Here is a 24,290-nt window from a genome sequence, read left to right on the forward strand (position 1 = left end):
CCCCTTTTTTGTGGAGGAGGATTGTAACCACATTCTTCCATGTACTTGGAATGTCTTCACTATGCAGACATAGATTAAAAAGTGTTTGGATTCGGGACATCAAAAGTGGACCTCCTAGTTTAATTGTCTCAATGACTACACCATCTTCCCCCGGAGCTCTATTATTTTTCATATTTTTGAGGGCATGTTGAATTTCCTCTCGTGATATATCTGGTATATCCTCTGATCCTACATAATGTACCTTTTGTATTGGTTGTTCGATGAGCTCTGGAATAACTTGACTTTTATATAATGTTTCATACAAACTTTCTACTATATGTAATATGCTTGGTCTATCTGAGATAATATTTCAATTTTTGTCTTTAAGTTGGAAGATTTCTTTTTTGCCATTTTCCATTTTTCTCCTCAATGCTTTCATGCTTTTGTTGTCTTCTATAGTTTTTATAATTTTCTTGTTGTTGTATTTTCTAATATTCCGTCTGATGGCTTTAGAGATTTCTTTATTGATGCTGTTTATATCTTGTGAGTCAACATTTCCTTGACTTCTGAGCATTCTACGGTCTTCCATTTTTTGTTTCGTTTCTTTACTAATTTTTTGTTCTTTTCCATGTTTAGGGCCAGATTTTTCCTGAGCTTGTGTTAATGTATCTACTATTTCTTCGTTTAGGTTATTTAGCCGCCCATTATGGGTACAGACGCTATTGACAACCGCCCAATATGGGTCAGACGCTATCGGTTTGATTTTATACCATCCCTAAAATCCAGGGATGCCACTTCCGCCATCCACGTCCTACCGAAGATCTTCTTCTCCGCCGTGCCTACCGTTGTGGTCTTCACCTGTATCCCTAGGTAGGGGTCAGTGTTATACCCCACAGAACTGGGTCCCGATCTGGACTTGGCCATGTATTCACTCCGGCCTACTGAAATGATAGATGCCAATCCCCGCGACATGGACGCGCCAGATTGGAGTTACCCACGTGAGCGACAGAGAAGGTGGCTCTGTGCTCCGCAAAGAATATAACCTATGTATAAAGAACACCTTTTTCAAACTACCTAAACGGAGATTATTTACATGGAAATCTCCAGAAAACACTCCCCGTAATATCGTCAGAAATCAAATTGACTACATAACTGTCAGTGAGCGTTACAGAAATGCAGTAAAGTCTGTAAAAACCCTTCCTGATGCCGATGTTCCATCTGATGACAATCTGTTGTTAGCAAAAATAAAATTAAAACTTAAACGGATAAAGCAACAACGATCCTATAACAAACTGTATATGGATTTTATTAGAAACAATAGCCAGATGATTGCAAACAATTTAGAGAGCAATTTTGATAATTATGAACAACAAGAATCCATCGAGGATCATTGGAACCAAATCAAAACGATTATAAGCAACTCAACTCCAAACTTAAAAGAGAACAGTCAAAAAAAGCAACAGTGGATAAACGATGAGATTTTGAATTTGATCGAAAAAAGACGCAATTTTAAGAACCAAAACGTAGAAATGTATAAAGTAATTAATAAAGAGATAAGGACTAAAATAAAATCTGCAAAACAAACATACTTCGAAAACAAATGTTCAGAAATTGAAGAATTACAGGGAAAACATGATTCATTTAATATGTATAAAAAAATAAAACAACTGACAGGTCAGAACAAAAAACAGGCAAATAACAACGTTGATAGAGACGGAAAACTGACTATCACTAATTCGCATAAAATAGACAGATGGAAAGAGTATATTGAGGAACTGTTTAGTGATAAAAGGCCCGAGCTTAAAATTAACGAAGTAGTTACAGGACCTGACATAACTATGGACGAAATTGAACAAGCAATACGATTAGCAAAGACCCGAAAAGCGACGGGACCAGATGAAATACCGAGTAAAATAATAAAGTGCTTCCAAAGTTCAGGTAAAATATCTCTCCTTCATCTGTTTAATAAAATTTATGAAACTGGCTATATACCAACGGATTGGCGGCTGTCGATTTTTGTGACGATACCTAAAAAAGCAAATGCAAAAAGATGTAGTGACTACCGAACCATCAGTTTGATGAGTCTCAAGTCTCAAAAATCCCTCTTTTATACCACTTAAAAGAACATAGTGAAGAATGACGGTACGCTGATCTATATCAGGTGTTGAATCAATAATTAGAGAGTAAAATTTCGCTTTCTGTAATTTGTTCACTCTTATGAGTTGCAGATATTTCAATACAATAGAAATAAATTCATCACATATTGTAGGGATAAATAATTTATTATACCAATCTTGCAGTTAGATTGAACTCAATAAATATTCCAAAGCACCTATTTAATACCATTATTTTCACACAAAATCATTTTTACCACGAAACGTTAAAGTGTAAGAAATAAATTTGATTGTCGCTACCATAGGTAAAAGTACTTCCCTTCAATATATTTTTTTCAAATATTATTTTTAAACACGTGCATAGTAAATAGGAATGGGAACAATATATCCTCCATACATTAAATATATCAATATCGCTCAACAGTATTAGTACAGCATATTGGCACGTATGTAATATAATCCAGAATATATTACATACTAAAAAATACTATGTCTAAGTAGCCATTGTCAAGATCAATAGCGCCGATATAGGTAGTTAATTTTGAACACTTATTTTAACTGTTTATTATCCATATAAACGACTTGTGACTGAAATTACAAACTTATTTACTCTGCATAAAGAGATTCTTTATTACCTACAGTTGTTAGTACACAAATCTGATTCGAAATATCGTCGAATAGTAATAGTCTGTATATAAAAATTAAATTTTTCATAAAAAGTAAATGATAAGCCATTACTTAAGGGGTCAAAAGAAGGAGGCTTCACGAAGATTAAAGTACTAATGAGACCATTGCAATCGGACGTACCCTGGAGAATGATTAACTAATTAATTGGCTAATTATTCAATCACCCGTGCAATATGATTTTGTCAAATCGAACCTTTTAGGACAACTTATTCTAATTATGTTTATAAAAATTGAGGGCATATCTAGAGATAAAGAAACTTTACTTCACTAAAACTCATAGGTAAGACATGTGTCTAACACAAATGTAACGTATTTCTAGTGCAGATAAAACCATGCGATAAATAGAAAAGTGTTATCTTTGCCGGAAAGAAGCAAAGAAAAACTCAAAGTGAGAGAGGAAAAAACCAGTCAGCTGAGAGAACTTTTCAACGATGTTGAGCTTGGATCCACCATCTACATCTCTCTCTCTTTAATAGCGCTACAGCCCAAATCGGGCCTTGGTCTCCTCCAAACTATGCCTCCAACCTTGTCGGTCTCGCGCCGATCTTCTCCAGGTTCTCACGTCTAGCAAATTTTGCGCGTCCGCTGCCACTTCATCCTCCCATCTTCTCCGTAGCCTTCCTTTTGGTCTTGCGCCCTGCATTTTACTATCAAGGGCTCTCTTCGGCAATCTTTCTGTCTCCATTCTTACTACATGACCAGCCCAGGGAAGTCTCTGAAGTTTAACGAATTCTGAGATCGGTGTCTCTTTGAACAGTTGGTAGAGTTCATGGTTATACCTGGATCTTCATATTCCGTTTTCGTTAATAGGTCCAAATATCTTTCTTAGGACTTTTCTTTCGAAGACTTCCAGTTTTCTTTTTGTCTCTTCTGTCATCACCCATGTCTCGCATCCATAACATACTATTGGTCTGATAATAGTTTTGTAGACCCTGATTTTCGATCTCCAGTGTGTGTTGTTGGAGCGAAACACATGATCAAGTAAAAAATAAGCTTTGTTTCCCTTTACTATTCTTCTTTGGATTTCTGGCTCTTCTGTTCCATCCTTGTTTAATGTAACTCCTAAATATATGAAACTTTCTACCGTTTCAATATCGTCCTCTAATTTAACTGTGCGTCTGTTTCCCCTAGCTCTTGCCTGTGTTAACTTTTTTGTCTTTTGAATATTTATTTCTAGTCCGGTCTCTTTTGCCTTTGATTTTAATTGTGAATATATTTCTGCCGCCTCTTCTGTTTTGCAAGACATGATGCTGATATCAGCGGCATAGGGCAATCTGTATTGATTTATTTGTTAGGAGATTACCTCTTCCAATAATCAGCTGTCTTATCACATATTCCAAGGTCAGGTTGAATAGTGTCGGTGCAAGCCCGTCTCCTTGCTTTAATCTTTGGGCTATCGTTAAAATTTTCAGTGAGCTAATTTTGGACTCTGACAGTTGCTATTGGCGAATCCATTGTTGTTTTTACCAGTCGGATGTATTTTTGGGGGATATTAAAGCTCTGTAATATTTGATATAACTTGTTCCTATTAATTAAGTAGTAGGCTTGTTTGAAATCTATGAATATGTTGTGGACGTCAATGTCGTATTCCCACGATTTGTTTAAGATTTGTTTCACTGTGAATAGTTGGTCAGTTGTAGATCTTCCTTCTCGGAAACCGGTCGTTTGTTTAGTATGTAAGTAAAAATTTTGTACGCCGTGCATAAGAGGGTTATGCCGCGATAATTTTCGCATTTTAGTTTATCCCCTTTTTTATAAATTGGGCATATAATCCCGGTTTTCCAATCATTAGGGATCTTTTCATCATTCCAAATCTTGTTCATGAGCACATGCATTTGTCGTACTAGGTGATCGCCACCTAATTTATATAGCTCAGGTGGGACGTTGTGAATACCTGGAGCCTTATTGATCTTTCGTGCTCGTATTGCCTGTTTTACGTCTTCCATCGTTGGGGGTTCTATATTTTCGGTGTCTCCCTCATTGTGATGCATGTCAATATGATCTTCATTTTCTGGTGTCCCTAAAAGAGTTTGGAAATAGGTTTTCCAGACTGATTTTACTTCTTTTGGATCACTGGTTATTTGCCCTTCTTGATTTCTGCATAGATTTGTTCGGGGTTTATATCCTTCTCTTAAATTGCGTGGATATCTGTACGCCTGTCTTATATTGTTGCTCTGAACATTTTTTTCCATTTTCTGTATATTCCGTTTTTGTATTTTCTTTTCTTTGTTCGGCATATTTTATCTGCCCTCCGTCTTGAATCTTGGTAACTTGCCCTTCTTTCTCTGGTTCTTCTTTCCATATATTTCTTGTGTTCTTCATTTCTTTTCTGTATGGCCTTATTACACTAGTCATTGAACCATTCCCTTTTTTTATTTTTGTTATTCTTGTCTATGATTTTTCTTGCTGCGTCAATAACTTTTGTTTTGATTTCTTCCCAATGTTCTTCGGTACCTAGTGCTGTCAGTGTTTGTGTTATTTCTCTTTCATAGTTCTGTGTGACATCTTGTTGTTTAAATTTAGTATTTATATTTATATAAAAATCAACAGATGCTAGTCATATTATACCTAATATGACTAGCATAATCAGTACTAATAAAATAGAAACTATCAAATTAATGTCAATTTCATTTAATCAAACGTACTAACCTTAGACATGGTCATTTAAGGAAACACACCTCAAAAATGTTGACAATAAATTAAAAATATCTTAAGCGTTATAAAAGTACCAGAGCAGCAAAGCTCACAGCATGAGAATATTGCCTCGTACTTTTATATAGCAATTTGTTCTCACAATTTTATAGTTTTTCGAAAAATGAACTCCGATTCGAAGATTAAAACGTCAAACAAAATGTAAAAACCTATTCATATTTTAAGATATAAAATCTTCAATTTAGATATTGAACATTCTTAATAAATGTATAATCTAATATTTAAGCCTGTTTAAGTTTTACAGACTTGGAAAACACTGAACAGACAAATATTTATTCTTTAATGTACTAGGTTCTAAAAAAAGTGTACTCAAAACAAATAAACATTATCTACCAGGTGTTTTATTTCAGTTTCATATGAAAGCACCAGATATTAGATATTATAAATTTCATAGGTACAAATTTGAGATAAAAACCAAATAATAGAGCATAAAGTGAAATATGAATATCTTAGAATAGCTGTATCGAGCGAGGATAAGGTTATTGATGAGAACAAAAAGACCTATCGCTGAGGAAGTGAGAAAGTAATTGGCAAACGCAAAGAGCACTTTAATTATATTAAATGAAATATGCATTACAATCTATTATGATACACATATATTCGTACCGCAGAAACAAGACAATAAACACGTTAAGAGAATCTTAATAATAACCAAAATTTAACTTTTAATACACAGAAGAAATAATGATATACAGAAGATATATAAATTAAAAAACTTTATCCACTTATTGGACGCAAGAGAGATACCTCTAGAAAAACTCAAAACGATCGAAAATATATACCAAAACAACACAATAAAAGTAAAAGTAGACGAAGAACTAACCGACCCTATTGAAACTGACAATGGGATAAGACAGGGATATTCCCTGAGTCATTTATTGTTCAACCTGATTATGGATGAAATAATAAAAAAGTAAGAACTTAAAAAGCATACTAAATGGAAGAAAAACAAATTAAAATAATCTGCAATACTACTCTTTCAAAGTGAAGATGATTTACAACGTATCCTGCACCAATTTCATAAAAAATTTAACATGTTAATTTCCCCAAAAGAGACAAAATGCATGGTTACAACAGCGAATTTACTAAGATGTTAATTGGAGCTGAAAGGTCAGATAATAGAACAAGTGATGGAATTTAAATATCTAGGCATCACATTATCTAGCTACGGAAAGCTCGAAACTGAAGTGGAAGATCCAGTGAATTGAGCAAACAGAGTCCCAGGCTGCCTAAATGAAACAATACGAAGAAATAAAAATATCGGGAAAGAAACGAAAGGCAGAATTTACAAAACAGTCATCAGACCAATATTGACATACGCGGCAGAAACAAGACCTGACACAGAGAGGACAAAAATGGTGTTAGAAACAGCAGAGATGAAAACACTTAGAAAAATTGATGGTAAGACACTATGGGAGAGTGCTAGAGAGCTAGAAGTACAGATATACGACGTAGATGCAAGGTAAAGAACATCAAGAACTGGTTAAGAAATAGAAGAGTAGAATGGAATAATCATATAAGCCGAATGACAACAAATAGAGTAGTACAGACGGTAAGAGACGGTTAACCCATAGAAAAATGATCAGTAGGAAGACCACGAAAACGATGGAACGGCAACTTACTGGAGGCACATTGAAAAACAGACAGAGTCATGTCTATATAAAAAAAATAAGAAGAAGATACACAGGATAATCATTAAAATAGATGCAAGAAAGATAAAATAAATCAATCATATTAATGTAGAATAGCAGAGGACAGAGTGTTTAGAGAAAATAATGAATCAGTCATATTAATATAGAATAGCAGAGGACAGAGGATTTGTCATAGCTTTGGACAAGTACCCAATTGAAAAAATAACACAGGTCGTTAAAAAAATATCGTCAAAACGTAATACACGGCAGGTAAAATTTAAATTTTTAATAAAAAGTAAAAGATTAGGCATTACTTCTGTGGTTCAAAGAACGAGCCTTTACGAATTACCCCATTACCCGGGGTATGCCCGCAATCGGGCATACCCCGGGTAATGATTAATTAATTAATTGGCTAATTCTTCAGTCACCCCTTTAATATGATTTTGTCAAATTGGTCCTTTTTAGGACCAACTATTCTAATAACATATGTCTATAACTGTTAAGGGAATTTTTAAAGATCAGGAAACTTTACTTTTATTTTTTATCAGATATATGAGCTAAACACGAATCTGACTTATTTCTAGTGCAGGAAACACATATAGGGCCTAACCTAGGGTATTTGGTAAACAGCTGATCGTTAAAACCACATTATAGATATAGACATGCTATTTCTGTCGAAAAAGAAGCAAAGAATAACTCTAAAAAGAGAGTTATTCTTATATTGTAGAGTAAGAAAGGACAAAACCAGTCAGCTGAGAGAACCTTTTAACGATGTTGAGCTTGAATCCACCATCTACATATTTAATGAAAAATAATACAAATACCGACATTGAGGATCTGAGCACAAAGGTTATTACGAAATCTGGACCAAAAACACTACAATGGCTGATCCGGATGATGAACAACTGTATTCAAATTATGGAGATACCCAAAGTCTAGAGACAAGCCAAAGTTGTTAACTTGTTAACCTGGCAAAAACTCCAACGACTACAAAAACTATCGGCCAATATCTTTATTTTGTCAGCTATTCAAAATACTTTTGCACCAGATCGTTAATATGATATCACCGATATTAGAAGAAAAACTTAAATTAAAAGGCAAAAGTGGCTATAGATAGAGAAGATTATGTACATCACAAATACTAAATCAAAGACCATTACGAAAAATATCGGGTGTCAGGGGTGGTATTTTTCACTATAAATGCCGCTTACGACACCTTAAATTACAGAATATTTTTCCAAAAACTATATGATATCCCCTTACATAACAAAACTCACTTATATTGTCTCCGTATACCTACACAAGAGAAAATTTTTTGTATCACATAATGGTAAGAATAGCAGTTGAAGAACAGTCTCGCTTGGGGTAGCATAAAGGCACCTACACTGTATAACATATTTATTTTGAGATAACCTTCTATCGAGATATCATATTTAGTACACAAATAAGAGCAAAACTAAAATAATAAAAAAGCTTTATACAAGATATTGCAGAAGATTGGATAAAATAAAAGTAGTTTTTATTAATCGGATGCTTACATAAAACGTACAAAGACATACTCACGTAAACAAAATATATTACGAAATTTCTGTAAAAAAAACATCGAGTTCAGCATTGAACTAATAAAATTATTTAAAATAAAAAAACAACATTATTTTTAAAAATGCAGAAAAAATAAAATTTTCTATGCAAGCGAACATTTCATTAAATAATAAGCCCAAATCCTTTTGTATCTATATACCTGTTTTTTAAAGAACCAGTTACCTTTTAGTAAGTAGTTATACCAGGTAATACGATATCCTCTGTTACACAGTGTAATGCGTATGACATTACACTGTCTGCAAACAGTAGATAAAAATAAGGAGCCCATATATACTGTTCATGGTATATGTTGAAAATATACGGTATAATCGCACAGTTGCCAAACTCTCAGAGCTTACTTAAACCGATAAACGTATGGTTGAAATATACAATGAAGAAGATCTGAACGACCCCTATAATATATACACGTGAACTAAACGATATACATTTATGATACAGGGGTATTTACGGGCTCCAAAAAATGTTTACAAATTATTAAACTCTACATGTTGATGAATCGACAGAACCAATATTATGGAATGGTCAAGTGAGCTCCGTATATCGGTATCCACTTGACCACGGAGCTCAATTGAACCTGCATTTTAACATGGGCGGAGTCCACTTTATGCCGTAGATATATATATATATATATATATATATATATATATATATATATATATATATATGTATGTATAAGAGTAAGAAAAAAGATATTTTTTAGATAGGAAAGTAGCTATGTCATGGATGATGTTATCAGTGATTGTATCAACAATTGCACTTTTTTCATTCCTTTTTTTAAAGATATGTAGATGATTTAGTTTTGGCACTTTCTAAACACAAAATTATTGAAATAGTCAACATTTTCAAGTATCATAATCAACATATACAATTTACAGTTGAGAAAGAGGTAGACAATTCTTTAGTTCCTTAGAGTAGGTTTCAAGTCCAGTGCTTTATACAGGTTGGTGAATTGTTTGCGGTTGGTAAGTTTGGTATGGTTGATTTGTAGTCTTGTAATAGTCGATGCTTCTCTTCTAGTTATGAAGTCTAGGGAGAGATGACCAATAAAAGATTGAAGTTTATGAAAAGTTGTTTTGCTCTTTTGTTCTAAGTTTTGTCAAGTATGCTCTACTGACTTTTTAAAATCGAATTTCGAGATTCGTTAGCTAGTTGAATTGGAGTGACTTCAGTCACCCCATGGTTGGTAGCTTCTTTGGCAAAATGATCTGCTGTTTTATTACCAGTTTTTCCGGTGTGAGAAGGCAGCCATATGAGAGAGACTGTTGCATCGTAAGCAGAGAGATTTTGGTATTATGTCATGAATGTTTTGAACTAATAGGTGCTCAGTGAAAATTGTATTGACTAAATGGATATATAAGCGTTAATCTGAATAATTGACAATATGTCTGTCTTGATGTGAGATGCATTTAAAAGCCAACACAATACTATATAGTTCACCTGTGCAAACGTTGCATATTAAGGGTAACTAAGATGATCTTACAAGTTCATGTTTAGTGGCTACTGCACATCCAATACCAGTGGTAGTTTTAGAAGCATCTGTATAGAGAATTAAATTCTAAAAATGCTTTCTTTATAAAGGAGATCACTAAAATGGAGATGGGCAGGACACATAGCCAGAATGACAGATGGGCGATGGACAAAGAGGTTATTGGAATGGAGGCCAAGGGAAGACAAGAGAAGCGTCGGTCGACCACCTACAAGATGAACTGACGATTTAAGAAGACTCAATAAAAACTGGATGAGAGCGGCGCAAGATAGACGGGGTTGGAAACATGAGGAAGAGGCCTATGTTCAGCAGTGGACTCTTGAGGCTGGATGATGATGATTTCTTTATAAGAAGGTTAGAAGATTCAAGTTTGTTAACCATAGTGAGTCAGGTATATATTGAAGGGAGATCTTTAGCCCAGAGGGGAAGTAAAGGTAGAGGAAATGAACTAGTCAGAAAAAGGTCAATATTTTTAAGTAGTGGACAAATTAATTGAGGTAGAGGTTTTATGATAAGGTGTTGGTTATTGTTAGTGGAAGAAGACGGCATTGTGGCAATTAGGGAATGAACGGGATTAAATGGATTTGCGGATGTTGATGCAGCATACGAAAGTAGAAGTGATTATCGTCTTGGGTAGGAGAAAGTTCATTAGATTCACGGTATACACTCTCAATAGGACTAAAGCGAAAAGCGCTCAGACCTAGAAGTAGTTTTATTGGCACCCCATTGAAGATGACTGAGGGTTTTAAAAATGTTCAACCTTTTAAAACAATTGATTTTAAGTTCAGAGATTTGATTTTTTCAATTTAATCTGGAGTCAAACATAAAACCGAGAATTTTACAATAATTAACAACAGAAAGTAGAGAATTGTTAAATAAAATTTGGGGTAAGGGAGTGGAAATCTCCATGGAAAATTTTATTAACTTGGCTTTGTATAAGTTTATATGAGGTTGGGACAGATTTAACATGGCAGTAAATGATTAGGTCATCAGCGTATTGAACATATTTGATGGGAGGCAAATTTCGTTGATGGCAAGAATGAATAAAGTTAAACTTAATGCAGATTCTAAAGGGACACCTTAATTTTGAGGAAGAGATTAAAAAAGTTTACCCTTGGCAAGGACTTTAAAGATTCTTTCAATTTTTTTACAAATGAGAAAATATTACCATTTAAATTATAGTGGGAGATTTTGTCAATGATTGCTTTTCTGGAGATTGAATAAAATGCCCCTTCAACGTTAAGTACAGTTGCTACGACAACTTGTTAATAATTATAGATTGCTTAAGAAATGTGTGTTTGAAAAATAAAAAAGTTATCAATAGTAGACCGATTACGTCGGAAGCCGGATTGAGCGTCGGGAATAATATTATACTGTTTAACGAACCAAGTGAGTATTTCATTGATCATTGTTTCAAGAAGTTTGCAGGTAATACAAGTAAGAGAAATCAGACGAAAGATATTGGAGTTATAGATGGTTGGTCAGGTTTTTTAATTGGAATGATTATAGAATTGCGCCAAACATCTGGGAATTTTTGTGTGTTCTAGATAAGGTTATAAAAATTTCGAGAAGTTTGGAGAGAGATGTATTAGAGAGATTTTTTAAAAATAAATAAAAGAAATCATCGGGATCATCAGCAGATTTTGTACATGAAAACAAGGTAAATTTTAGTTTATTTACGGTAAACAAGGCGTTCATAAACGTGACATCGTGTGGAGTTGACGAGATGGTGGAGAAAGATTGAGCGCGTAAAGAACTGGGAGTAAAAGCCATTATTACTTTTATTGAATCTGTCTTCAACCCCATTAGCGAGTGTGTCGGAAATAAATTGACTGTCAGAGATAACTGTGTTGTTGAAGATGATAGGAGAAATAGTTAGGATATAGGAATGAAGGATGACTAAATTCATAGGATGAAGGTTAGTTTTATTGCCTTGGATTTGTGAAACAGTTTTTTTTTATAAATGAGAGTGGAGTTATCATATCCACAGGTAACTTTAACATCCTAATATATAAGACTAAATAATGTAAACTAAATTGTAACATATAACTTTTAACGGGTTTTTACCCAGATATTTAGTGGCTCAAATAATGTACACCTGATGATGGAATATGGATTCCGAAAACGATTTGTCTTCATGACATAACCCGTTTGTGTTCGTTTGTATTTTGTAATGATCTTTCTTTTATCTTAGTATAGATTAGGGAAAGATCTTTCATTAACGATTGTCAGCGGTATGTCAGTGGTAAATTTACTGGCTTCATTTAGAGGGTCGTTGGTGCCTAAAGAATTTTCGATAAATTTTTCAAGATCATTCTAGAAAACCCTAATTTTTGTGTTTTTATAGGATTTGAGTGCAGCTTTTAGTTCGAAATAGTTTATACGAGAGTTCGGATAATTGGTATCTTGTGAAACTGAGGATGAATAATTAAAGGGCGAAGGAAGAAAAGAGTATACATGGTTAGGTACAGATTTGTTGCAAAACTTTTATTTTAAATTTTCTGCCAGAATCTTGGCTGTCTCTTAATTGGTAAGGATAACCTTTCGATTAAAATAGAGATTGGATATTTTAAGGTTATTTTTTATTAACAATTTTTTTTCCACACTAGACTTGGGCTAGTATTTGAAGTACATAAAGTTTTCTTACTTAATTAAATATCATGTCTAAATTTGGCAAAAGATGAAGTAAAAATATACAAAGAGCAGAAAAAATGAATAAATACGAGAGAAAGAGAGAAATTCTATTTATCATGTATGCTGTGATTAGATTTGACATCAGAAGATTTATCAGAGGATGCACTTATATATACTCTTGTAAGTCGGAGGTAGGCTGTTCTTTTAACTTTTTTAAGATTCTAATGATACGATTTTTTAGTGATCTTTTCCTTGTACCTATGTAGAGCTGCAATAAGTCCTTTTGAATACCATCTATGTTGGAGGATTTTTAAGCTTCTTGTAGTGGGGTGATACATACAAAAGAGATCTCAAGAAGTGTAATAAGTTGCGTGGAATTGAGTGTAAAATTAGTCGGATTATCTTTGTAAATCATTTCTATAGCGGAAATATAATAAGGTTTCATCGAGTAATCCAATCAAAGATTAGATTTGGACATTTTTTGGCTGGTTTGGGTGGCATCGAAAATGCCGAAGGAGGAAAAGAACTTAATAGAGCAAGAATACCGGACGAAGATAGAATGGTAGGAGTATCAGGAGGACTGTCATTGAAGTGTCCCCTTTTTTGTCCTACTGCCAACATGGGCATTGAATAAGTACGACGAGGGATGGATAAATCCATAATGGCAGCCAGGATGGGTATATAGTTAACGGAGATGGACTCAATTTCCGAAGATAGAAATTCTTTTGATGAAGTTAAGGATTTAGGATTAAGGACTCCTTAGAGTCAGCTAAAATTGGAGAAGAGGGAGGAGCATTAGCTGCAATGAGTGTGTGATCTGGTCAACTGGAGACTTTGCAATCAGACCCCACGGTACGACCCGTAAGCTTACAAAGAAAACACTATAGTCTTTCAGAGAATAAAAATATTTTAAAGGATGTATTTTCATGGTTAATTAACAGAGAAGATTGCACTTCGAAGTTCACCTTGTCAGGAATTACAAATGTTACCCTAGAAAAACTCCTGATATATGCCTATTGATCATCTGATGTTCCGTATTTTTTAGGGACAGCTCGATTAGTGAATGCGGGATGGAAGGAGATACATTTGAAATAAGGATTCTTTTGGTCGCAGAAAGAAGCCTGCAGATAAAGATGACGGTGGAATTAATTATGACGTTCGGTGTATTAGTTGATCAACGATGTTGGTAGAAGTGAGGAAAACGCAGATTCGATTATTCAAAATGCGAGATGTAAAAGTAATATTTTTTGGATAAACTATTTCACCAATTTCTTTAATATATTTAAATAAAACAGTATTCAAAATGGAGTGCATGACAATAACTTGTTCCCTTTTAGAAAACGAACGGGGAAGGTCTAGAGACTGCGGCAACGACATATGATTTTGGGTTGGAATTGAAGTTGTTTTGTGTAAATGTAAATATTTAATTGCTGTTCATGATTTGTAGTCCTGGTTACCCAGACCGTAACACAATACCTAAATGTGAGTACCTAATAGACCCTCTCCCAAACTGGAAAGAAAGAAAAAAGGATCTCACCTATTTCTTGGGATTTCCACTGGTTTTCTTTAATTACACCAATATAGCCCCAATTAAATTCGACTATTGAAATATAAAACCAAATTTGATACTCATTTTCTTATCACATTGTGATTAAAGAACTTCGCTTCGTATTGTTAACTAGTCGATGAATTACTTTATCTGTTTAACCCTGTTTAAATCTTTAAAATCCGTGAGGAACTGTAAAAAGGGTTTAACCTTTGACAGTTATTTGACGTTTTTTGAATCGAATATTTGAAGCTTTATTTGTAAACTTCAACATTTTATTAAAAAAACAGTTTGAAAAAGTGCTTTTTAGCTTCTACTACTTTTGATATTTTTCGTATCATATGGCTGTACGTAGGCTCAATGAAAAGCTGGTGTAAAAGCACAATTTAAAAAAAACAGAAATTTCCATAACCAATAACAAGAAACAAGCTGAGATATTGCAGCGGATAGATCTCCCTTGCATTTTTCTGTGGCGATATTTTACGAGTACCATTATTTTAATGTTTCAAAACTAATTTACTTCTTTACTGTGTATGCCATTTATAAATCGAATTATACAATTTAGATATTCTTTCACAATGTGTTCAATTTTCAGCTCTTAATGTTAATAAACAATGAAAATATTTGCAATTTCTTAAACAAGAAAAATAAATGCTATTTGATTTCCTCTGGGCAGTAGGTTTTGGTTTTTTTTAAATGTTTTTTTTATTAACTTTATATTGAGCCTAGATACAAGTGTATCACATAAAAAAGTCAGAGTTATTAGAAATTTTTATATGCTAAAAATTTGTTATTCTTCAAACTGATTTTTAAAAACAAATTTAATATAATCTTGATATTTGTTTTTAATAATTTAAAACAAAGCCATAAAAATCGATTTCTATTTACAAAATAACCCTAGAGTGACTGTTTGGACAAGTACAGTTGTTTAAATAATCGGTCTCCTGGATAAACAAATTGAATAACTCAGAAACTGTATGGTCGTTCTGTATGATATTTAGCACACTTTAAAAACTCATTAACTGCCATAATTTTAAATAGTTGTATTACATATCGTTATGCAAAAAAGAAAGTTATTTATATTTATATTATTTATATTTATATTAACATTTATAAATTTTACTTTAATAATAAGGGTTTTTAAATTATCTCGGTCAATTCTTTATGTATTTTAATTATAAAAATCTCAATATTAGAGAACATGTTATGATCTATAACTTTTATTTTAATCATATTTCTCTAACATGAATAAGTAACGTTTTATGCGCATAAACTTTTTTCACTTTTTACGATTGTTTAATAAAAAAGCAAAGCAAAATTAGCTGTAGTCTTCACATAATTGTCATCAGCTACCCCTCATATACCTTTTAGAGACTTTAAATATCTGTTTAAGATTTTTTCAGCTTTTTTGAGTTGTAGACCATAAAAAGTTACGTAATTTTTGAGAGTATCCAAATTAAAATACATGAAACTATTAACCGAAATAGTGGCAAAAAAACCTTATTTTTGCAGTTATTTATAAATTATAATAACTCTTTTTTGCGCAAAGACATGTAACATAGCTCCTTGAAATTATGTAAATGAATAAGTTATTAAAGTGCGCTAAATATCAATCAGAGCAAATAGCTTATAGGTTATTTAATCTGTTTATAAACATTTATAATAACTTAAATGGCCAAATATATGGCCTAGGAGGACAAATTCGTTAAACTTCCCGTGCTCGAATCGGTATCAATAAAGTGTTATGATCATTTCGGCCTAGCCCAGCTTCATCAGTCCATCATTCGTCCAACGAATGTCTCCCAAAACTTCACTACAACAGTAGTTAGCTACAAAGGCGCCACCTGCTTTGGCGGCCGTGAACGAAAACGATATGATAATATCGTTTTCTGTATCCTCTGCGCTATGCGAAATGTGTAAAAGATATAATCTTTTAGCGGAAGCCGCTATCGCTTTATTAAATTAAATGGCCAAATATATGGCCTAGGAGGACAAATTCGTTAAACTTTCCGTGCTCGAATCGGTATCAATAAAGTGTTATAGAGTGTTACAGAGGATACAGAAAACGATATTATCATATCGTTTTCGTTCACGGCCGCCAAAGCAGGTGGCGCCTTTGTAGCTAACTACTGTTGTAGTGAAGTTTTGGGAGACATTCGTTGGACTTTCCGAGTTTGAATTTGTATCAGCCCAAAGTGTCTGATGAGGCTGGGCTAGGCCGAAATGATCATAACACTTTATTGATACCGATTCGAGCACGGGAAGTTTAACGAATTTGTCCTCCTAGGCCATATATTTGGCCATTTAATTTAATAAAGCGATAGCGGCTTTCGCTAAAAGATTATATCTTTTACATTTATAATAACGTTGATATCGTTTATGCCACAAACTTATTTAGAGGCTTATGAAAAACTGGTGAAAAACATACTTTCTAAAAAAAAACAGAATCTTCTATGACCCTTACTAGGCAAGAGAGCATTTTATATTTAAAACCAAAGCATTTTATTCCTAAAATCATACTTCCATTGTCTATCAACAGTAAGAGCTGAAAATTGAAGGGACACTAAATGAAGATCTGAATTGTGCGTTCCAACTTACATATGGCATATGCGGTAAAGAAGTAAAAATTTATAACCCGTTAAAATGATGGTATTTGTAAAATACCGCTTCGGAAAACTAGAATGGAGAACCATTTGAGCTCGGTTTTGTTTTAGATTTGAACTTTTTCACAATGAAGCGCGGTTGCAAAATTGGCAATATCTTGGCTTCTGTGGCACGTAAAACATAAATTTTTTTTAAACTGGGATAGCTCAACAAAAAGTTGTTTACATAATCGCTTTCTACGATAAACAAATCGTCACTATTTTTATTGGTTACATTACATATCATTATGAAAAAACAAAGTTATTAAAATTTATAAATTTCTGCAAAATCAAGGGTTTTTTGCAACTATTTTCGTAAATTCTTTATATATTTTAATTGAGAAACTCACAAATGGAAGAAATTTTTGAATCTACAATTTTTATTTTAACTATTTTTCTCTAAACTGGATAAAAAACGTTTATAGCCAAAATCACCTGTATATCTTCACAGATTTATTATTAACTAACCCTCATATATCTTTTAGAACCTTCAAATATCTGTATAAAATTTTTACGTGAAACCAATAATTTTTTCCCAGATGGACCTTTGTATAAATTAGTTCTCCGATAAAGATGAACTTTTCTACTTTTCAATACAATAAATAAAAATAGCTAAAGAAATACATATTTAAATATCTAATACTTTGTTTATGTTTATTAACTTGATATTTATTCACTAATTTGTTTTTCCGAAATTTATTATATCATAATTATAATACCAACGAAAACGTAAAATTCAAATTAATGCATCTCGAATATGACGCGTGCACCCTGGCGATAATAAAAAATGATGAATGAATAAAAAAATAAACATTTTTTCAAATTAATTGCGTAACGGAAACGGTGTAAAATAAGATATAAAAAAAATTTCTATTTACTTACCAGAGTGTAATATCCATCTTTGGCAAGCCGAAGGATTTTTGTCGGAAATCTGAACATTCTTAATCCATGAATTTTGTATGGTGATAAACCACATTTGTAATAACAACAAATATTTCCGGCCATCTGTAAAAACCATTTATTTATTATGGAAGTAACATTATTTTAGTTTAAAATTACTTTTTTCAAATATTATCGAATGTATGTATTATCCGGTAAAATTTATTTTTGAATAACTAATTTGTTCATTTCTCATACAATGTTTTTTTATGTTTTAAACACATATAATTAAAATTTTTTACTTACCTCGGACCAAATTTTTGTAATACACTTCCAAATAAAATAAAATATTTAAATTCTTTAAACTTATTTAGATACAGGAAGATTTAGAAGCCACAGTACGTTTATGTACAATTTTAGTTGACACGATATTTACTAGTTGATAGTAATAACTCTATTTTAAACGAATACGTTGTGATTCATGGTCTGTTTTTTGAAACATTTTTATTTGTAAGTAAACATGTTGCTACTATGTCAGTGAAATATTGCAACGCTGGTGAATTTAATTCAGTGGATCAAAAATGGACGTTTAGTTTAGTCCTTAACTTTTTCACATAGCACCATCTAGTATAATGTATATCAAACAAACAATGGTATATTAAAATATATTGAGACAGAAAGAGTGGTGACATCTAGTGACTGTCTCAATTAGAATCAAACAAATTTATACATTGCGTTGGCTAACTATTCCTATTTAAACAATGCTAATTGTAAGTACGATACTTTTGTAAGTATATAAAAGTTACCAGTTTTTTTTTTAGTTATAAAGGAAGAAGCAGAAAAAATAAGGAAAGATCTAATTCTCACGAAAAGAGAGAAATCAAAAAAGACTAGGTATGTTGTTTTTTGAAATTTATTATAAATATATCCATAGATAAAACTAGTTTTTTATTTTTTGTAAATTATTGAAAATAATTTTCTCACTTTTAATTTGTAGTCAAATCATGACATGTAAACATCTGATATGTATTTTCCTGTACGATACCCAAAGAGAGCAAAAACTGAATTTTGTAGTCTCTAACTCATAAAAATAGGAATGAAAATCGGTTTTCCCAGTTTCTTGTCTGTGGGCTACTATGTGCATAATGTGCAATGATATAACGAATGTAAAAGTTTATTCCAATATCATTTACATATTTTCGTCAATGATTTCAAAAAGTGGGAGTTTTCTGACTTAGTATTTGATGCGATCTTTTTTACTTGTATTTACAGTTTTACAGTAAATATGCGTAATTATTATTGAGAATGTGCAGAGCACATGCTAAGTATAGGTTTTATTAAAGTACTTAAACTTTCTATTTATATACTAATAAGGTACTACCTCACATCTTTTTAGTAGTTGTTCTCTGGACTCAAGACACTCTCCCAAAGAAAAATCTAAAGGCTTACTCAAGAAAATTTCGAGTAAGCAACGAGTTTCATCATCATTTGTAGATAAATCTGAGGTTAAAGCATCACAGAAATACCCAAATGACAGTTCTACAACAGCAATGATAAAAAAGGACTCAGAGAGTAGCAGCAGTGACAGGAAAGACAGCACTGCCAGAAAAGAGAGTAAAACCAAGAAATGTTATTCCACCAAAAGTCCAATTAAGAAATCATTCGCACCCGATATGGCAGAAGAAAAGGTTAGAAACAATTAAGTTATTTATTATTTAAATTAAATTGCTTTAACACTAGAAGGGCCGGCGCTTGACGCATACCTAGAAGTTCTGCAGCCATCATTTTGACGTAGGACTTAAAAAGCACTTTTTCCTTACTTTAATTCAAGTTAACTGCAAATTATAAAAGAAAACTATATTTACTAAAAGTATAACAATAATAATACCTATAATTAAATATCTAAATTAAACAATAGTACATTTGCCACATAAGTATTTTCTACAAGTATTACATGATTAACATGTTCGATCTTTTTTGCAATTAATGTTTATTTGACACTGCTTTCTCTTTATTTACTTTTTTACTTTACTTTAGTTTTTCTCTATTTACAGCACTTTCATCTACTGTCTAATGTTCAGGTGCTTAAGAAATTTAAATACTACTGGAGTCCGCTTTCCGTTTCACATATTTTGCTCGAATCTCGCCAATCGTTTGTAGAATAAAATCGGGGAGCTATTTGTTTTTTTTTTGTTATTTCTTTAAATGTAATCCACGAATTCTTCTTCTTCTTCTTGTGCGTCTCCTATCGGAGATTGCATATCATTAAGGCTATCCTGACCTTGTTTACAGCTGACCTAAAGAGTTCATTATTGGAACAGCCAAACCACTCTCTCAAATTACGCAACCATGACATTCTTCTACGGCCTGGATTCCGTTTTCCTTCTATTTTTCCTTGCATTATATTTTGAAGTAATGCATATTTAGTTCTCTCATCAGGTGACCCAAATATTTGAGTTTTCTTCGTTTGATCGTTGACAAAATTTCTGGGTCTTTTCCAATCCTTCGCATATCCTATCCAGGAATTAATTGCTGCCAAATCTAACACGTTATAGAACACATGCACAGGTCACCTTCGGCTACCAGCTCTCATTGTATATTTGGGTGCTATTTGATCGACTATAATAACACCAAATTTTGTTGCGTTATAATATATAATATATAAGCAATCGTTTCATGGAGCTTTTAGCATCTTTGTCAATTTCAACTTGTGGATGCATTGTACTAAAGATTAGTATATTTTTTTTCGGTTTTTCTTAGTAGACAGTAAGGTTTGTGTGGTTAAAATAAATGGCTCATAAAGATGAGTTCGACTCGTTTTGTATAAATAAGGTCTATGTTTTCTTGAACGACGTATCGTACCGACGATACTAGTATTTTGGCCCTTTACCTTTTTTGCCAATGACAAAGATGTAAAAAAGTTGTCGGTAGTTATATTTCTCCCTTTTTTATACAAATGACCGAAGCAGTTTTAGAACCAGAACGTGTTCTGGTATTGACTGAGTTTTGCGTTCGTAATCTTTTCCCAAATACGGAAATCTATTACAAAGGTATTTGCTGTCAACGTCCACTAAGAGCCAAAATTTATGAGGTTTATTTGCAATGTATTGAAAAAATAGACAGTGAGTTATAGAAAGAAATAGCTGCTCGTTACCGGTCAAGTTTGCATTTGGAATATAGTAAGCACATTTAGCAATTTTCAAAAAATTCGTTTCAAACTTCTGATGCCATGACGCAAACTTATCTGTGGTAATTATCAAGGATCAAGTGTTTTTCAAGTCAAATCGTAGGTACTTCATTATGTCCTAGAGCCTATTCTTGCTCATAGTTTGTTTGAAAATTGGTGGTCCCCAAACATTGAACCACAAGAGATCAATATCCAAGTTAGAGGCAACACGAGCATAACGCAAAGCAATAAAAGCTTCTAGTTCTGTAAGAAAAATGCTCCATGTTTCATTAGACGATTGTTGGTGGGTTTCAGTCTCTGTGTGGATCTTTATGTGAAGTAGCATTGAATCTTTGATAAATAATCGCCAAGATGTTAGCACATTATTCTCTTGAACATATCGTTTAACAAAAGCTGTTGAACCCGAAGATTCTCTTAAAAGACTTTGTTGATTGCGACGTCTTAGTCCATTGGAATCAATAAAGTCCACTCTGTTCCTTCACTAGAAATAAGGAGATCACCGAAAGCAGGAACTAAATTGTATGGAGTAAATTGTTGTCCGCTACGTGTAGATCGGCCAACTCGTCTAGACATTCTACCACGTTTGTCAGAACCTCGCATAATAACTTGTTGATTCAGATTATGTTCAGTGGATGAGACAGTGGATGAGGCAGTGGATGTGCTTGAGACGGGTAATTCAAGCAAAGATTTATCTGACTCTGATTCACTCAACGAAGAGCGCAACTTCTCCGATACAAAATCAATATCTCGTCATCATGGGACAAGGGAGTCATCATGGAAAACCGTGTTATTTTTATTATCACTTTCGTCACCTGATATATTTTTAAAAAAATTTACGCGAACTCGTATTAAAATAGAAAATAAATTCAAACAAAACAAAACTATTTAAGTCCGAATTTGGAATGAAACAAATGTGCAAAATAAAGCTACTTTACTGTAATGATTCGACAACTATTCGAGTTACCAGGAATTTATTTGAGTAATGCCGTCAAAATGACGCTGCCGCTTATTCTAGGTATAAGTTATTATATCCTAAAATGTAAAAGTAAAATTGGCATAATTTTTTAGTGGTGTAAAAAAAATAAAAATTAATTTAAGAGTTAATAACTATCAAGATCTTTATCATCATTAAAAAAAATATAATATTAATTGATGTTATTATTAATAAATAACGAAAGTAAAAATCCAAAGATTTGTATTGACGAAAATAAAATTTAGATTTTTGCTTTAATCTGTGCCTTCTATTACAAGCCAAAACAGACGTTGCTAAAGATGTAAAGAGAGAAATGGAAATCTAAAATTGCATTCCACAGCATATCTCGTCATATTCAGAGCTTCGGTAAATAGGCGCTCTGATGACTCCTTTTAGGATAAAATACGTATAAGCGAATATACATAGGCACTATACCAAAATCAAATTCAATTAAAATTGAAATCAAATCTTAACTGTATTTCTTTGATTATTAATATTTTGTACAAACAATTAAGATTAATGCTTTTATTTAAATTGTTAATGCAGTTTCATAAAAAATGAAATGCTAAGACATTTTGATAACTTTTTTGTTTATCGCCCAAGTTTGTTTAGTAAATATTTTTTTGCTATTTTGCATAGTGGGATATAATCCTGTATAATCCTGAAAAAGGGGCAGAAAATCCCAGAAAATAAAGTTAATTTTGTTTATATTTCTAAAATTATATACTAATATAGGGTTTTTGGAGTTTCAGATTCCAAATTTGATACTAAAATATACACATCCAAAATGGAGGATCCAATAGGTATGGAACATAAAATAATAATTATTATAACTGAATAAACTCTACGAAATTATTGAAAATAGTTTTTTTTTTCATTAGAAAAAATCGCATGCACCAAAAGGTTATTAGCGACGAAACAAAATATAAATGACAAAATAGAAGAACTACAAATCATGGAAAACGTTTATAGATATTAGATATTTAATTATATTATCATGGGAATACTCTTGACCTAGAGCTTCTGCTAGAGAGTTCGAGATATTGTAAGGATGTCTTTCTTTATTATATTTCAACAATTTATTAAAAAGTGTTCAAATGTTAATCGAACGTAACACTGATGACATATGGGTGGATTATTCTTTGTGAAAAGGTAAGAGTGTGTTAACTTGGTACCTATATCCTAGACGTAGACGCGCAAGCACAATTTGTTCACGCCTGTTTAACGATGATGGAATCCATTGAGAAACATTATTTTTGATCTTATTCAGCTTAGAATTAGTTAGTAAAAACGCAACGGAGACAATTTTGGACAAATTCAAAGTATTTAAATTTTTTTGGTTTTAGCCCTATTTTGATGATTTTTTTAGCATACTGTATATAAATTTATAAATTTGAATTTGGTATAGTTGGTGTTGGGATTCTGTGCTCAAACGTTGTTGTGATAACATCTATTGCAGAAAAACTCAAGGTATTTATAGATAATAAGGCTATTACTAATAATCCTTTGTTTGTAACCCGATCCCATCGCATACATACCTAATAGTAACAAGTAATAAAGTACACGACACAGTTCCTCCAACCAAAAATGGAAACCATTAACCTTGATCCTGATAAACCTCCTGACCCCTGCCAGATTTAAGTGCGAAAAAATTAATAACCAAAATAATATATATGATTCCGGTCCGTTCGAAGTATATGTACAGGGAAAAGACAAAAATATAGGAAATTTTCTCATATTGAGTATTGCTAAAACAATATTTAATCTAAACCTACAGCAAATTATTAAATTTAACCGTAAAGGGAAAAACCGGTTAGGTGTTGTTTTTAAAGATTTTAAATCAGCAAATCTATTTGTGAATGATAAGAGATGGGAAAGTTTACAATATGGTGTATTTATCCCAAATCACAATGTCACATGTAAGGGTATAATAAGGAATTTATGTAAAGAAATATCTGAAGTGCAAATTAAAAATGCAATTGAAACAAAATTGGTCTCCTGTAAAGTAATTGACATAAATAGACTAAATAGAAATATTTTTGAAGGGGGAAAAGAACAAAACTATGTACCAACAACCACCAAATGCGTAACATTTACAGAAAAAGCACTGCCCAGGTAGCTGCTTGTGTATGAATTGCCCATGGGGATTATTCTATAATGTCAGCCCAGTCCTAATGTGTGGAAACTGCCTGTTATATGGTCACAGCAATAATCAATG

General features: G+C 32.6%; 1 protein-coding gene across 2 annotated transcripts in view; it reads left to right on the top strand.

The window, feature by feature from the left end:
• Nucleotides 1-22,882, top strand: part of LOC140452585 (uncharacterized) — a 112,721-nt gene extending 89,839 nt beyond the window's left edge. The window contains exons 2-4 of one of the 2 annotated variants that reach the window (XM_072546900.1): nt 18,734-18,806; nt 19,309-19,600; nt 22,825-22,882. In XM_072546900.1, the coding sequence (XP_072403001.1) occupies nt 18,734-18,806; nt 19,309-19,600; nt 22,825-22,875 (416 nt within the window). In that variant the 3' untranslated portion in view covers nt 22,876-22,882. The remainder of the gene's footprint in view (nt 1-18,733; nt 18,807-19,308; nt 19,601-22,824) is intronic. The other variant, XM_072546901.1, reaches the window with a different exon arrangement.
• Nucleotides 22,883-24,290: the final 1,408 nt, after the last annotated feature.

Source organism: Diabrotica undecimpunctata, chromosome 11, assembly GCF_040954645.1.
Source record: "Diabrotica undecimpunctata isolate CICGRU chromosome 11, icDiaUnde3, whole genome shotgun sequence".
Classification (NCBI taxonomy): Eukaryota; Metazoa; Arthropoda; class Insecta; order Coleoptera; family Chrysomelidae; genus Diabrotica; species Diabrotica undecimpunctata.